This window comes from Centruroides vittatus, unplaced genomic scaffold (genome assembly GCF_030686945.1).
Source record: "Centruroides vittatus isolate TY-2023 unplaced genomic scaffold, ASM3068694v2 contig_879, whole genome shotgun sequence".
NCBI classification, from domain to species: domain Eukaryota; kingdom Metazoa; phylum Arthropoda; class Arachnida; order Scorpiones; family Buthidae; genus Centruroides; species Centruroides vittatus.
The window spans coordinates 501,382-519,085 of NW_027122571.1; the positions used below are offsets into that span (position 1 = coordinate 501,382).

Genomic DNA, 17,704 nt, shown 5'->3' on the forward strand with positions numbered 1-17,704 from the left:
AATTGTAATGAAGCTTCGGAGGGCAAGTCTCAGTAGACAAAAGGTGATAGCATCAAGAAAAAAAGGTTGTTTGCCTTAATGTGTGTATTTCATGATAATTTATTTGTGATTAAATGAAATAAAATTAGAATCTATATATATAATCGAGACAAGATAATAATAATAAAAATTAGCGCAGAGCCCAAACGATTAGGAGTTGAAAGTTGAAATTTGGTACACAGTTAGAGTATGGCACAAGAACGCACACTAAGAAGGGATTTTTCGAAATTCCTCCCCACAGGAGAGAGGAACAGGATTAAGGCTTAACATTTCCATTGTTGATGGAAGTGTTAAGAGAAAGCGACGTGCAAGATGCAGATGCAGTTTTTTCATTTTTGCGGGAAATCGAACATATTTTTAGACCCATCTAAAAATTCTGTAATTAGTCTGGAAACAGGGGTGACCCAATTCTTGCATTCTGTGAAAATGGGTAAGGTTGACTATAACATAATAATCTTAATTTTTGCTAAAATGGTTAGGAGTTGAAATTTGGTACACAGGGTACCAAATTTAAGTAATTGTGTTACACCAAAGTGTTAAGTAACAATGGAGAACAAGAGAAAGCAACGTGCAAGATTTACAGGCGCTGGAGGAAAAAAAAAAGAAAAAGAATAATATGTTAAACATATTCGATTTTCAAATTTGAACACATTAGTTCGGTTTTTCTCGACCTTTCTTCTTTAGAACATTCGATGAAAATTGAAAAATATAATCGGAACACGTCGTGAAAATTGAACAATATTAGAACATTTGATTTTCAAATTCGACCTTTAGAAATACTTTGTTTGTTGATGAAATTACTCTTTTTCTTTTGTGACTATAACGTAATAATCTTATTCTTTGCTATCGTTACTTTTGCCCAAGCAAAGCCAGGCCTACCTGCTAGTTGTATTAATAAATCTAATTTTCTTTATTTTGGTCTTTAAAGTCACACCTCATCCTATATGTGAGATTGTCTTAAACATGAGTAAATACGGTATTTTACATATAACATTTATTCAAAGAAAATTATACAATATACATTGTTAAGGAGCATGATTCATCATCATCATCATTTCTTCTAGCACAGAATGAACCAACCTAGAATGCAAATTTGATTTGCAGAAAACAAAAAAATCACAGATAATAGCATAATGGAGCATGCGCACAATCCGGGACTTTCCTCTCCTTGTCACTCGTTATGTGAAACTTCGCTTGTTAAACAAGTCATTTTTAAAACATTTGATTTGCTCGTTAAGCGAGGTTCCACTGTATTTTGAATTTATTAATTGGTAAAAACATAATAATTGGTACATGAAATAAGATAAATACATTAATACGTTTACAATGTTATTGTCATATTTAAACTACTTGTTGGTTGCCATAACAAACAATCATTGTTTTTTTTTTTAGTGTTCAAATCTTATAAGAAAAAACAGAGTAAATAAAATAATAGTGCTTTGGAAATAACTGGTCTCTCTGACAGAATGTGGTTGCAAAGTAAAGTTTATTTATTTTTAAACATGGAGAAGTTAAAAGTGAATCAAACAGCATAGAAGATTGTTTATGAAAGCATGCAATGTGTTTGAGAAAGAAATTGATTTATCAGCTAATAAATTTAAGCTTAATTGGAAAAAAGGGAAAATTAATGGTAACAGTTGAAAAGAAATAAATTTTATAGAAACTGAAGATATTGATATGATTGAAGGAGAAATAGTTGAATTGGAGACTTTTAATGAATAAATTGAATGGACTTAGGGTGCAACTATGCAGATGCGAGTTTAATAGCGAGAGAGAGGTTGCAAGCAATATAGTTCTCGCAAAGGTAAACCATGCACAAGTGAAGTGAGAAATCTCGCTGGCTAGGGCAAATTTCTGGTTCTCAGACATATCTGACAGGATTTGATATTTCTTGGGCCGGCCAGTTCTTGCTGAACAGTGTGCATGCACCTTCGTAAAGGAGTAGAAAATGGCTTCTTCTAGTGATCAAGACGGCAGACTAGCCATAAAGGAAAAATTTATTAATAATTTTTTTTTTTCACCCAGAAATATGTGATAAGCTTCTTCCTGATCAAATTGTGACGGAGCCATTCTTAAATAATTTTGAAAAAATAAGGAATGATTATTTCTCATATCTTTCATCTATGTATAAAAAGATTTTTGTTTTAATATTTTTCAAACTATAGACAAACATGAAGTTATACATATTCTGTTTACTTACCAAATTATGATAATGTTCTTTAGCCTTTAGCTGTTTCCAGAGAGGATGAACACCATATCTTTGTTTTATTTTTATTTCTTGATGCAGTAATCCTAATAGCAACAATTTTTTTTTGCTAGTAATAAGCATTGATGTCAAACCATTTTGTGTTTTATTTGTATACAGTGGTACCTCGTATAATGTTTTTAATCCGTTCCAGGTGCACGTCCGTTATACGCATTTTCCCATAGAAATACATGTTAAAACATCTAATTCGTTCCGCAGCATAAAATAACCATACTGTATCGTAAAAAAATATGGGGTGCATTCTTTTATTCCTCCGCGTAACTCTGCGCGAGCGACATCCGTTTAAAAATTCCCGCGGAACGCGTTCCTAAATTCCTGTGGGAGTGCACGCCATCGAATGGCAAAAACGACTGCTTGTTGTAGCAGTAGTTTACAGTGGAAAGCAACATGGCATCTTCCATGGCTAAGATAGTTTCATTTCCAGATCCATTATGTGGTTTTACGAATGAGAATTTAGAAATTGTGAAAGCGCGAGTTAGCGCACGCGTGATGTAAGTGTCTTTACGAATTTTTTTTCGAGGCTATTTTGAATGCTCTTTCAACAAATAATCCATCTTATGGTTAAAGTGGGACCCTTCTTTTGCCTTTTAAAGCTCATAGTTTAGAATTATAGATTCCTCCATCATGATACTATTGATAATGCGGGCGCCGCCATCTTTCTTTCTTTCATTGTTGTTCCTAAATGCCTACAAACAGCAGCGCACTCCCGCAGTAGTGGAGACACAGAGCGACCGCTATTAAAGAACGTACCCGTGGAGCAGTCACCAATTATGCTGGAAAGTCCGTTGTTCACAGCCAGTCCGTTGCTTGAGTCACGTAACGGCCAAACAGAAAGTCCGTTGTTTGCAGCATTCGTTATTCGAGGCGTACGTTATACAAGGTACCACTGCATATCAATAATACGATAATTCAGGCTACGACAGGAACACTTGACTCATCAACTCAGTGCCACCTTCGTGTTTGTGTGGTCATATAAACAAGTGTGAGAAACGTCATCATCTCTTCTCGCCACATGTTCTCACTCGCTTGGAAAATTCACTCACTCACGTCTGCATAGTCACATCCTTAAAGCAAAAATAGAGAATTCCATTCTATTTAACATACTTGTTCCTTCATTGTTACAGACAAGTAGTGCATCAGTTTTTCAACATGTATTGTTATCTGAAAATAAAATTACCCACATTTGATGGTAATATGATGTGTAGTGTTCTTTCCAATAGAGAAAGCTGCAATAAGGTTGTATGACATCAACAAGCCCATTTTGGTAGAGAAGAACTGATTTTACAGAAAAATAATTCAGTCATAGGAAACACACTAAGAAACCTTTGTGATCAACTGGAAACAAAATTAAGAGCATTGGAAATGTTAGGCATTACAATAGATAAGTATATTGCAATCCACTAGTTGAGTCATCTTTACCGGATGTGACCTTTGTGCTTTGTGATTTTAATTAGCTCATCATAGGTCTAGAAAAGAACAATCAAGAAGTAGTCAAGATGATCATTTTTGTGACCAAGTAATGTCCACAAAATCATTGGTCAGGACTGATCTTGATTGTTTGCTACCATATTTTTGCAGATTGACCAGTATGCTGCATATAACTGGGGGAGACCAACCTGCTGGAAATCTGTGGTTACAGACATGATGGTTAAAATCTGGTTAAAAAAATAAAATTAAACAGATCTAACCAAAATCTAGTTGTTAAAATAAATTTAAAGAAAGCATTCCGAGTACAATAAAAAAATAAGATTGAAATTTGTTTAACTTAAACCATGAAGAGAGTTTTCATTTACAGAGTAATAAAACAATTAGCAGCTTATTGACATTAGTAGTAGTAGTAGTAGATGTTAGTCAGTGTGAGCTGCACTGACAATCTGCTCCAAAAGTAGTCATAATTTACCTGTACTATCCTGACCTTGAAAGATAACACCTTCCCTTAAATTTCATACAAAACAGATGTGTAATCCTGTAAGTTGAGATAATTTACAATGAATTTCTGAAATTTGATATTTTTATTTTTATGTTTTTGGATCAAATTACAATAAAATAAACATAAAACAAGCATTTTTGGCATTTCACATGTATTTTACATCATTAGAAAGAAGACAAAATGTAGAAATTAAACATAGTATTACATCAAAAACTACAATTATAACAGTTACATAATTTTAGAATAAAAATTGGCATCTGAGACGCCATATGACATAATTCATTCTTTTTTTACACCCTCTGGAGAGGGATGTCCAGCCTCACAGACAGACATGCCGGCATTCCTCAGATAAACCAGCATGTCAGTTTTTACCACATGGAAATATTTGATTTTGTGGTCTTTCCTAAATAGACCAATATGCTGGACAATTCTTGAAAATATAGTAAAGTTTTTCAAGATGAAGCTGAAGAGAGGATAAATGTAGCCAATAAAGGATTTGATATATCCATTCAAACTGAACATTCTAATAATAGATGAGAGAATAATAATAGGAAGAAATCAATGTTAATACTCACCACAGCTGCTTGATTTGCCTCTTCTGAAGAATTCCACAAGATATGCATGTTTTATTCTAGTTATCTTAAGTAATGGGAATGTAGAAAAGTTTGAAAGATGTTCAATCAGGAAAGACAAGTTGCTATGGAGAAAGCATATTGTTGTTTTCCTTGTTTGAAGAAAGAGCATGTAGTAGAACAATGTAAAATGAAGACAAGTTTCTTGATTTATAACAAACATCATCTCTTATAAATCTATTAAAAAGGAAGCTTTCTAATAATCACTACTTGGAGGAATTAATTCTGATATTTGTGATCATAATGTTTTCACTGTGTTTCTGTCAAATTTATCTGGAACATATTTCATTTTGATGTTGATAAGTCTGTTATTTGTGAAACTATATCTCCTGTAGGAAAAGGTTCATTGTTATAAGAGCTTAAAGGGTGTGGTATTGAGTTGACTGATCTTGAGAGTGGGACTAATGTTGCTATAAATTGATGACAGGCAGATATAGGAAGCTTGCTTGTGGTCTTGCTGCTACAGAAACTAAATTAGATTGTTCAGTCATGGGCTATACTGCTGAAACCTCATCTAATAGGCATAATGATTAAGGCTGTATTATGTTGAATGAGGATGTTTTTGTTTCAGATGTAGGGATTCTTGATTCATTAGGTATCATTGATCCTTCAGAGAAGAAAAGTAAACTTAAACTTTATGAGGGCTTGGACAATAATTTTGAGCACTGTTAAACTGGATAATAGGCATTTTATGGTGCATGGATTTAATGACATTTTCAACTTCCAGACAATTATGAACTTGCCTTTATGAGAGTAAATTCAAAAGTTAAAAAACTCTTAAATTAGGTTTCTATCAAACCTATGAAGATATATTTCAAGAATGGCTTCATGATGATATTACAGAAATTCTTGTAAATCAAAATGAAAAGAAACTTTAATTATTTGTCACATTGACCTTTAGTTAAGGAGAATAGCACAACTAGAATAAGGCTTGTATTTGATTGCATGAACTAAACAGAAGGGGTTCTCTAGTCTTGACAAATATCTTGAAAAAGAATTAAATCTTATTGAGTTGATTCCTATAATTTTAACTCATTTTCATTTGGAAAAAATAGGTGCAGTGGCAAAAATTCTTAAAGCTTTTCTACAGATCAGTTTGTTTCCTAATGATAATTTTTTTTTCTGATTTCTGTGGTATGGAAATCATTTGAAATATTAAAGGTATTGTAGTGTGGTACATGGTGTATCCTGTAGTCATTATGGGAGCTATGATCTAGTATCATCATCAGTTAGTTTTAAAATTGATCAAAAAAGGAGTGTCAACATATCTAGAAGGTGATATTAAGAAAATCCTACAAAGTTTTTATGTTGATAATTGTGTAAAAGTGTTCAAAGTGAACTAGAGTTACAATATTTTGTGCAGATGGCTACAAATGTTATGGCCAAAGGAAGTTTGAGTATATCAAATATCTCAAGGCTCAATATGTATACAGAAACCTAAACAAACCAAGCCTTAAATAATTGGGCTATAATTATAAAAATTATAATTATTAATTTAGTTAAGAGATGGCATTTAATGTTTACCTCTAATAGCAAATTACTTAGTATTAATCATTAAATTAGCAGAATTATAGCCTGATTTATTTGAGGCAATCATTTGGTTATGTTTCTAGAAACTTTGACTTGAGAGGAGGAAGTAATTCAAACTGTATAGCAGATATGTTTTAGGAATGATTTTGGACTGAAATAATAAATTGAATAAATGTGGCAAATTTGAAAAAGTTGTATTTTAAAAACTTTACAAAGAAATTAATTTTAGTTGCTACTTATTGCATTTTCAATCCACTAGGTATGATCTGTCTAGTTACTTTGATTCCTAAGCTCTTACTACTATATGAGAGATAAAACTAATCTATGGACAAGAGATTGATACATATATTTCAAAACTCAGAAGACTTAATAAGTTAATGATATTTCTCTCTTGAACAGTGTAAGGTTCCCAGATGGTTAGGTGGTAAAAACATTACAGAAGAAATGTAAAGAGCAATTTCTATTAGTGTGAGTCAATTTGCCTATTCTGAAACATCCTATATTCAAATTAAGTTGAAAGATTCTGTAAAGTTTCAGTTCTTACAAGTTAGACTTAGAATCTTGCTTTGTGGCAAAATAATGGTGAGTATTGTTAAGCTAGTTACTTGCAATCACTATTGTCTCTTGACTTCCTTCTAATATAATGAGAGTATATTTTTGGATAGATTCCACAACAGCTATTTCTCAGATAAAAAGATGAGATGCTTTGGGGTTGTTTGTGCATGACTGATTTAAGAAATAAGACTTTTGGTACTGAAGGATGCTTGGAGACATGTTTTTGGATTGATGAACCCTGTAGATCTACCAACCAGAAGCTGTTTTGTACATAATTTTCTGCAATTGAAATGGTAGAAGGATCTGGATTGGCTTCACTTTTCACCCAAGAAATGGTCTAGTGATGATTTTATTGAAAATTAGGAAGTATATAGCGAGAAGAAAATGAGGATTGTGTCATATCTTTCAACTGTAGAAAACAGCAGTTCATAAGTTTGATAAGCACTTACTTCTTGTGTTACTATAAGACAGTGATAGTGATCAATCAATTTATAAATAGCTGTAGGAATCAACAGAGGAAGGAAGATGATCTTATTATGTATTAGATAGACAAATGTTTTTTCTGCAGAATTTATCTAATACAAAAGAAATCATTTGAAAGAGTAAAGATTAAATATCTGGAAGATCTTAATACATTTTATGGTGAAGGAATTATTAGAATAAGAACAATTATGTATTGGAGAGCTGATAGTTGAAAATTTAGAATGTGTGTGATATTATCTGGGAAATGTACAGTTGTGAAATGTAAGTTAGTGATGAATGAACATAAAAGACTAGTGTAATATCTAATTTTTCAATACTCAGATATAACCTAATGTTACAGCATTACATAAACCAAACATGAGGGTTTGGTCAGTGCCAGGTCTGGACTTTAAAATTGGGTAAACACAAATGAATTTGTCTGAAAGAAATAACAATTAGTGAAATAAAAAATAACTAATTCAAAAAAATAAAACTCTTGACTATTTGTCAAAAAATAACTAGATTTATTCTAAAGACCAACTATGCACAATTGTTATTAATAAAAAAATAAATAGAAAAAACAAAACTGTACAGGTTATAAAATTAACAACAATTTATCTAAATCAAAATTAAAAGAACAATTTTATACAAAAACTTTTCCGACACTTAAGGCTAACTGTAACTTAAAGCTAACTTTAGAAGTACTTTTACACTAACTCCACAAAACCTGACAAATACAAGTAATGTTACAAAAAGTTTTTCAACTAACTCGCTTATCCATCACACCAAAGGAAAAATCGTGTGGTAATCTTTGCTCTTGCTCAGGAACTTCACCTCTTGAACTGTAGCTTTTAGCACCATGCTTTTTTTCTGTCTTGTTGGGACTTTTATACTCCCTGGTGTGATGTAACAACAGCTGATCCATTCCAACTCATTTACATACTTAGTCTAACATAATTATTTTTTTTCTTTCTTAATCTTACAAACCTATTCATCTTTACCAATCTTTTCAATAAAATAATTATGACGTTTAGAATCTGTTACAATTGAAATTAAGGGACTATTCTTTATTTCCTATTTGGAAATCACTCAATCCAAGATGATGAGTAGATTGGTGACATGGGTAATATAGGTGTCAGTCATGGTAAGAGTATTATATTTAGAATTTAGTCTTTTCCTTTTAGGTTGAATGTGGAGCTTTTGCCCTTTAACAAAATAAAACATTATAAAAGATACGTAGATGATGTCCTAATTATATATAATGATGCAGAAGTAAAGCCTAACACCAGAATATAATCAATTACGTACCTCTAAAAAGCCTGTTACCGGTGTGTAATTAACATCAAAACGAAAAAATTAAAATTTCATGAACGTTTTCGAACCTTCTGAGGATCATCTTCAGGTGGCGATGAATTTCTGTTAGAATTTTTAAATACAAATATTATTCAGAATTCAAATACATGATATTCAATGAAGTTTTACTAGGCATGTGCATCATATATGTAGTATTGAGGAGAATTTATAGCTTTGTTTACAAGTGCTTGCCATGCTACAGACAGATTTAATTCCCCTTTGTGGTTGATGCAGGCATTGCTAAATTTGTAGATATATATGGCTTCTAACCACTTTAGATGTTCAGTGTATCGTGTGCTGAGGATGATTCTTTCCTGGTTACAGTTTGGCTCTATCTCAGGATCACTGGCGTAAATAGCCAGAGCTGTGGTGGTCCTGGTGTGCACATCGCAGACATACAGTCTGCAATGTGCTCTTTTATTGTAGTGCCCAAGGAGCGCTTTGTAAAGCCAATGTAAATGAGCTCTCTATCGCATCTATGATCTTTTATTGGGATGTTATAAACCCCTGGGAGTCTATCTCGGTTGAGAATGTCCTTTCCATTGCAAAGGATGTCAAAAATGGTTGGACATCTTCTATATGCGATATGAATGCAGCACTTTTTAGCTATCTGTGCAAAGAGTGATTGGAGATATGGATTATAAGTGATCGGGATCCTTTCCTCCTCTTCCGATTGATCTTTGTTTTATCATTGTGTGCAATTCTTCTCAAGCAGACTGCCTGTGCGAGCAGCTCGACGTTTGACTGGCGACAGTTACAATTGAGATTGTGGATAAATCGAGATTAAAGTGAGTCGTGGATTGTGTACGAATGCAGTATTACACTAGGACATGTCATTGTAATACAGTAGAGCATCGATTATCTGACTCCCGATTAACCGACTTATCGGTTAACGACCGCGTTCTAGTCGGCAAATTCAAATGTCCGCTAGTGATGTGGCGCTACAATATTTGGCTATATCTTGGCTACTTTAATATTATTTTTGTTAAATTTTTGCATCTTTTAGCTGGCAACATTGGCTCGACCATGAAAGGGAGGCCAGTATTTAAACAAGGCTTAATTTTATGTAACGACGCTATCCAATTGCTGTTTCTAAAACATGTGCAAGATTTAGCGGCCAAAAAAAAAACGAGGGTCAACTGTGAAGCAAAGGAAAATTTTGGGCTTCTTTTTCTAATGTATAGGCCTACTTTATGTAAAATATGTAACCTGAATATATTGTTTTTTTGTTTTATACTGTATTTTTCAATATAAAGTACAGTACTGGATTTATTTTGTGCAAAATAAAGAAATAATTTTTAACAATACAATAGCAACGATTATTGTTTTTAAAAAAGTTTTGTTAGGCTTAACATCGATGAAAATTCAACACAAAGTAGGTTAATAGCGATATACTAATATACTAATTAATGTATTTTTTCATACTTTTCGGTTATTAGTTTTTTCAGTTATCCGACCAACCTCAGTCCCCAATTGAATCGGATAATCGATGCTCTACTGTATATGCTGAATTATTTGAAAGAGTGATTTTTGTTACTTAGTGGATGCAAGATTGTTCTATTTTATGGACTTCTGTTGTTTGTAAATGATATTCTGTAAAGAATGTCCACTTCTCATCTGCTGATTGGGTTTAAGATTCTTCTGTGTTTCAAACTATGGTAATAAATTTTGCTTGTCCATTAATATTGAGAAATAAAAGAAATGCTTGGGTTTTCCTATTCACATGTGCTCTGTACAATACCATACTGTTCATCTTGAGTTTGTAAAATTATTGTCCACACTTGATAATCAACTGCCATCAACTTCAAGTCAATCAGATGTGCTGTCATCACCATCAACATTTCCTCCACAAGTTGAAGCATTCCTGTTGCTGAGGATGCTGTTACTATCAGTCATGAAGATGGTCACCCTGACAGCCTATCTGCTATTTGGCTTCTTTTCGTGTACAGTAATGATTAAAATTCTGAGGAACTATTTTATTCAGTTGAACTAAAATTCTGTAGAACTCTTTTATTTTTAGTTGGGGTACATTAAAATTCATTTACTTTTCATTTAGTGTTTAATTTTCTCTTCAGAGGACTGTATAGGTAGTCATTTTCTAAAGAAAAGCTCAACAAACTCCAGTCAAGAGTCCATAGGTTTACACACACTCAACTAGCAAGGAAGTTAGGGCTAAGCAATGCAACAATAGCCTCACCAGCAGTCCCCAGACTATTTGCCTATGCCAAAACACATAAACAAGGGATGAAATTAAGAACTATCTTAGTCATTTTCTGCTAAATATATACATTGTATATAACTAAAAAATCTGGCACTCCTCAGGTCTGGAGGTTGCCAGATTTTTGAATGTCAATTTGTATTATTATACAGTATGTACAATAATTATTATAATAGTAATTATTTGAAGTTGTTGAAATTTAAAAATTTATAAATGTCTGTTTAAAAACAGTTTTATTGAACAACCAAAATGAAATCATTTATTTTAGAATTAAAACATTATATAAATTTTCAGTGGATTTTATAAATCTTTCATGATTGAAATAAAGTTGTTGAATCAAATAATGTTGACTAAATATTTAATATTTAGAAATTCATCATTTACTGGTTACTATTAAAAATTCTAAAAAATTTTATATTTATTTAATTTTTAATATGTATAATAATTATTTAATCCTTAGTAAAAGCAAAATGCATACAGAATTTTTCATAATTTATACTCTATACATATTATTTAATTTGACGATATCTTTAAATCTTAAACAAATCAATTTAATTTTCTTAATTTAATTAATAAAATATTATTTTCAATTATCAGTTGGGAAGACATCACTAATAACAAGATTCATGTATGACAGTTTTGACAATACTTATCAGGTAATTTATTGAAATAATTATAATAATGATAATGTATATAATACATAATAGTAAAATAATGAAAACAAATTTTTAATGAAGTAAGTTTTTAATAGTTTTAATTATTTGATGATATTTGCTCAACAATAATAATAATAATCTACATTAAATGAATTTGATTTTAAAGTTTGTAAATGATGACAAAAATGTATTCATGATAATATCAACACAAATTGAAAGATTAAATAGATAGGACTGTAATGGTAGAAATTTGTAATATTCAAAAAACATTAATCTTTTTGTTTGTTATTTATAATTCTGTTTGTTGCCATAGCAACAATTTCAAATAATTAGAATAAGAATTTTGTTATCAGTTTTATTAAAGAAACTGTGCTATCTATAGCTTTAAACAATCAATGAAATAGATTGTCAAAAAGTAATGGTCGACAAATGACTGGAAAATCCTGAAAAACCAAGACATTTCATAGTAAAAATGCTATATATTTCCAAAGTACGGTGGATGAGTGTTAAATTGACTTTGTCCATTTCTTGAAAGTCAGGTTCTACTGAAAAAAATGGTGCTTGAATCCCAAAAATCAACCAGAAAATACTGCACTTTTGGAAATGATATTATGTCAATGAGAGATGTTGCAAAAAAATGCAAAACTATAATCAAGCAGTAGTTCAAAGTGTTAAGCAGCATGCAAGTATGAGATCATATTAAAAATAAAAAATACCTAAAGTGACTGAAAAACAAAAGACGATTAAAACCAGAACTCAAAAATTGTATTCTTTAATTGGCAAGACGAATGCTTGTTTGGTTTTAGATGATGAAACATACCTGAAGGCTGACTTCTCAACACTTCCAAGGCTCATGCTATTATACAGCATTTTGAAGTTCTTCCAGAATCTCAAACATCAGTCAGTGTTAAAAAGTTTGACTCAAAATATCTGGTATGGCAAGCAGTTTGCAGTGTGGATTGAAAAGTTTGTCATTTGTGATAAAAGGAAATATTAGTGCTGAAATTTATAGTAATAAATGTTTAAAAAAAAATCATCATCCATTTTTAAGAAGTCATGATGACCATACTTTGTTTTGGCAAGATTTGGCAACAATGCACTATGCAAAATCCACAAATTGATTTCATGCTGTTCCAGCTCCTAAGTTGGCTGGAACAGACAATTGATTTTGTACCTAGATGCAGATATACCATAGTGCCGACCAATAGAAAAATTTTGGTCTCTTGTAAAAAGTAAACTAAACAAAAAGAAAACAACAACCTGTATTTCTTCAAATATATTTTGTAGGCAACGATGAAGAAGAGGTAAATATTAGGTGCAATAATTCCACAGGAGTGGATAAAAAATTAGTTTCTCAAATACAAAAGACTCTTCATGAGCATAATTCATATGTCAAAGAGTTTAAAGCAGCTATTGAACGATATTCAACGAGAGAAAATTTTCAAATTGTAATTAATCCTGATAAACGACCTGCTGGTGAACATAAAGGACGATTCAATGCACCAATGAAGTTGCCTTGGTGATTGTTGAACAATCTTTTGAAAAGCGTGACATTATCATTCAAAGCAGGGATAATAAGTTGATGCGGATTTCTGAAATGCATCGCTCTTATGATGCATTACAGTACCCATTGCTTTTTTGCTATGGAGAAGATGGGTATTGTGTTAATATTCCTCAAGTTGATCTGGTTAGTAAACTTCCTCTTACAAAGACAGTATCAGCTTCCGATTTTTATGCGTACCGAATTATGATTAGAGAAAATTCACAGAATTGCATACTATATTATAAAAAATTGTTCAATCAGTTTTTGGTTGATATGTATGCAAAAATTGAAACAGAATATCTTGGCTATATCAGAAGAAACCAAACCAAGTTGCGAGTAGAAACTTACACGCATCTCAAAGATGCTATTAGTAAAGCTGATGCTGAGGTTTCTGAATTGGGTAAAATGACTATTTTACCAGCAACATTTCATGCAGGTGATAGGTATATGCATGAGCGAACTCAGGATGGTTTAGCATATGTACATCATTATGGAAAACCAGATCTTTTTATTATGTTTACATGTAATCCAAAGTGGAGCGAAATTAAAGGTAATTTGCTCTTTGGCCAAGAAGCTCAAGATCGTAACGACTTAATTGCGTGAGTCTTCCATTTGAAGCAAAAGAAATTTATGCAACTAATGACTAAATGTGCTATTTTTGGAAAATGTAAAAGCTATATGTCAACTATTGAACAGCAAAAAAGAGGTTTGCCTCATAGTCATAATTTATTTTTCTTAGAGGAATCTGTTAATCCTAATGATATTGACATGATTGTGAGTGCTGAAATTCCAGATCCTGAGAAAGACCCTGAGTTATACGAAATTGTGAAAGCACATATGATTCATGGCCCATGTGGCTCATTCAACAGAAATTCTCCATGTATGAAGGATGGATTTTGCAGTAAAGGCTTTCCCAAACCATTTTCCAAAGAAACACAATACGGTTTTGATGGTTTCCCGAAATATAGAAGACGATCAGCAGAAGATGGTGGATTTACAGTAACTTTAAAAAATAATGTACTTGATAACAGGTGGGTAGTTCCATACAGTCCAGTGTTAAGTTGCACTTTTAACACACACATTAATATGGAAATATGTAATTCGGTGAAATCGATCAAGTACATTACTAAGTACATTAACAAGGGTTCAGACCAGGCTGCCTTTGCAGTTGAAAATAAGTATGACGAGATTACTAAATATGAAGTTGGGTGCTATATCAGTAGCTCTCATGCTGCTTGGAGAATCTTAGGATTTCCTATTCACGAACATTTTCTTCCTGTCATGCACCTTGCTGTACATCTAGAAAATTGTCAAAGGGTCTATTCTACTGAAAATACTCTTTAAAACAAAATTAGTAGCCCTCCAAAAACAATACTTTTGGCATTTTTTGAGTTGTGTAAGGTTGATGATTTTGCCAAAACGCTTTTATATAACGAAATTCCAGCATACTACGTATTGAAAAATGATAAATTTGTAAGAAGAAAAAAGGGAATGAATGTATCTAATCACACTGACATTAAGAAAGATCATGTCATAGGTAGAGTTTATACAGTACACCTGAACAATGCAGAATGCTATTATCTTTGCATGTTGCTGCATGAAGTAAGAGGACCTACATCATTTTTAGATCTAAAAACTTAACGGCACAGTTCATCCTACATTTCAAAATGCATGTAGAACATTAGGATTACTAGAAGATGACAAGCACTGGAAACACACACTGGAAGAGGCAAGTCTTTGCAATTCTCCAAAGAAAATTTGAGAGCTATTTGCTACAATGCTAATGTTTTGTCAATTGTCTGATCCCCTAAAATTATGGGATAAATATAAGGATTATTTAGGTGAAGATGTTAAGCATCAATTGAATCGTGAGTTTCAGGAGTTGAACATTCAAATTGATATGAATGAGGTTTACAACAAGTGTCTTTTGCTGCTACAAGAAACTTTGTTTGAAATGGGAGGATTGCAAATAAATGAATATGGACTACCAGAGCCTCAGTGATCGAATAATAAAATTCAAAATCACGACTATTTAAAGGAATTGGCATTTGATGTAATTGAGCAATCAGAAAAGGTGTCCAAAAATGAACCACTGCTCAATGATGATCAAAGAAAGATATTTGACGAAGTCATGGATAGCATTAATTCCAGAAAAGGAAATATAATATTTTTAGACGCTCCAGGCGGAACTGGAAAAACTTTCTTAATAAATCTGATACTTGCCAAAATAAGAGCAAATAAACAAATTGCCATTGGCGTTGCGTCCTCTGGAATTGTGGCTACTTTAATTGAAGGTGGAAAAATGGCCCATTCCGCTTTTAAATTACCATTTAATTAAAATTTTTCAGAGACCCCGGTATGCAACATATCAACACAAAGTGCCATAGCTCAAATATTGCGGGAATGTAAGATCATTGTCTGAGATGAAGTCACCATGGTTCATAAAGGAGCAGTTGAAGCTTTAAATGGAACGCTCCAGGATTTACGACGTAATAATGATGTGATGGGTGATGCAACGGTTTTGTTATGTAGAGATTTTAGGCAAACACTACCTGTTGTATCAAGGGGTACACAGGCTGATGAGCTGAATGCCTGTTTAAAGTCGTCCTCTTTATGGTTGAAAATTAAAATACAGTCAAACCTGTTTTTATGCGGGGGATAGGGACCGCATTAAAAAAAACGCATTAAAAAAAATCTCACGAAACTTCACGAATGGCTGTAAATAATAGTTTTCGCGACACAATTAAAAAATATTTTTTTTTATGTGGTCAGCAGGGACCGCATAAAAAAAGTCTCACATAGAAAATAACTCAAAACCGTACGAAAGAATTTATTGACAACAGATGTCAGCACTTGACTGCATCATCTGGTCTATCGTCTGTTTTACATATTTTTGTCCAGGTGGTGTTTTGTTGACTTAAAAAGTAAATTATTTCATTTTTCGCATATTCATGCAATAATATTACTATAATAAGTGCATTTTATGCTATAATAAGTTTATTTAGCTATAATAAGTCAACGTAAGACATGACGAATCGCACGAGACTAGTCGCCAACTATACCGCACAAATTAAAAATTCGCATTAAAAAAATCGCACAAATAAAAATCGCACATAAAAAGAGCGCATAAAAACAGGTTTGACTGTACTTCATTTGAAAACTAATATGAGACTTTATTTAAATGGAGATGCTAAGGCAAAAGAGTTTGCAGATTTACTAATTCAAATTGGAGATGGAAAATTAAAAGAAAAAGAAGGTTATATTACCATTCTTAAGGAGTTGTGCAAGTTAGCTGGTGATTTGGAAGCGTTAACTGAACACATCTATCCAGACTTAGTAAATTGCGAAAGAAACCGATTTCATGGCTGAAGGAGCGAGGAATTTTATCACCGAAGAACGATAGAGCTCAAGAAATCAATGAATTTTTATTACAAAAATTTGACACAGATGAAATGACGTATAGTTCTATAGATTCAGTTTTAGAAAAAGAAGAGACTGTAAATTATCCCGTTGAATTTCTAAATACTCTGAAGCCTTCTGGTATTCCGTTCCATAAATTAACTTTGAAAATTGGAGCTCCTATCATGTTGCTAAGAAATTTGTATCCTTCAAAACTATGTAATGGTACGAGGCTACAAGTTAAAACACTACATAAGAATGTGGTTGAAGCAACTATTATTACTGGTTGTAGCGTTGGTGAATCAGTATTTATTCCGCGCATTCCTTTAATTCCAACTGATTATCCATTCCAATTCAAAAGGCTTCAATTTTCCATCAAATTATGTTTTGCTATGACGATTAATAAAGCACAAGGGCAAACTTTGAAAAAAGCTGAATAGATTTGAGAGAATTGTTTCTTGCATGGTCAATTTTATGTTGCATGCTCCAGAGTTAGTTCTGCTAAAGATTTGGCCATTCTTAGCAAAGAAGGCAAAACAACTAACATCGTATATAAAGAAGTGCTGTGGAATTAAAATTAAAATACTTCATTTGAAACTAATATGGCGTTTTTTGCCCGAGCAACGCCAGGCTTATCTGCATGTTGATTGACAGTTTTGTAATAAATATTGTCTTATCTTTGTTCATAATAAATTCCTTAAAGCATACATAGAAATATTTTTAGATATCAGTTATAAATATATGCTCCAAATAAATAATTTGTTAAAATTACTATTATTTATTATTTTGTAAGTGTTTCAATTCACACATAATATCTATATATATAATCGAGATGAGATAATAATAATAAAAATTAGCACAGAGCCCAAACGGTTAGGAGTTGAAAGTTGAAATTTGGTACACAGTTAGGGTACGTTATGAGAATGCACACTAAGAAGGGATTTTTCGAAATTCCTCCGCACGGGGGTGAAGACAGGATTAAGTCTTACACTTCCATCAACAATGGAAATGTTAAGTAACAATGGAAGTGTTAAGAGAAAGCAACGTGCAAGACGTAGATGCAGTTTTTTTTCGTATTTGCGGGAAATCAAAGTATTTTTAGGCCCACCTAAAAATTCTCT

The 17,704-nt window shown here is 32.3% G+C and overlaps 1 protein-coding gene across 2 annotated transcripts in view; it reads left to right on the top strand.

Moving 5' to 3' along the window:
* The window catches only part of LOC136983224 (ras-related protein Rab6), a 54,186-nt gene that overhangs the window by 9,504 nt on the left and 26,978 nt on the right, over positions 1–17,704 (top strand). For both annotated transcript variants that reach the window (XM_067279907.1, XM_067279908.1), the window contains exon 2: positions 11,583–11,641. In XM_067279907.1, the coding sequence (XP_067136008.1) occupies positions 11,583–11,641 (59 nt within the window). The remainder of the gene's footprint in view (positions 1–11,582; positions 11,642–17,704) is intronic.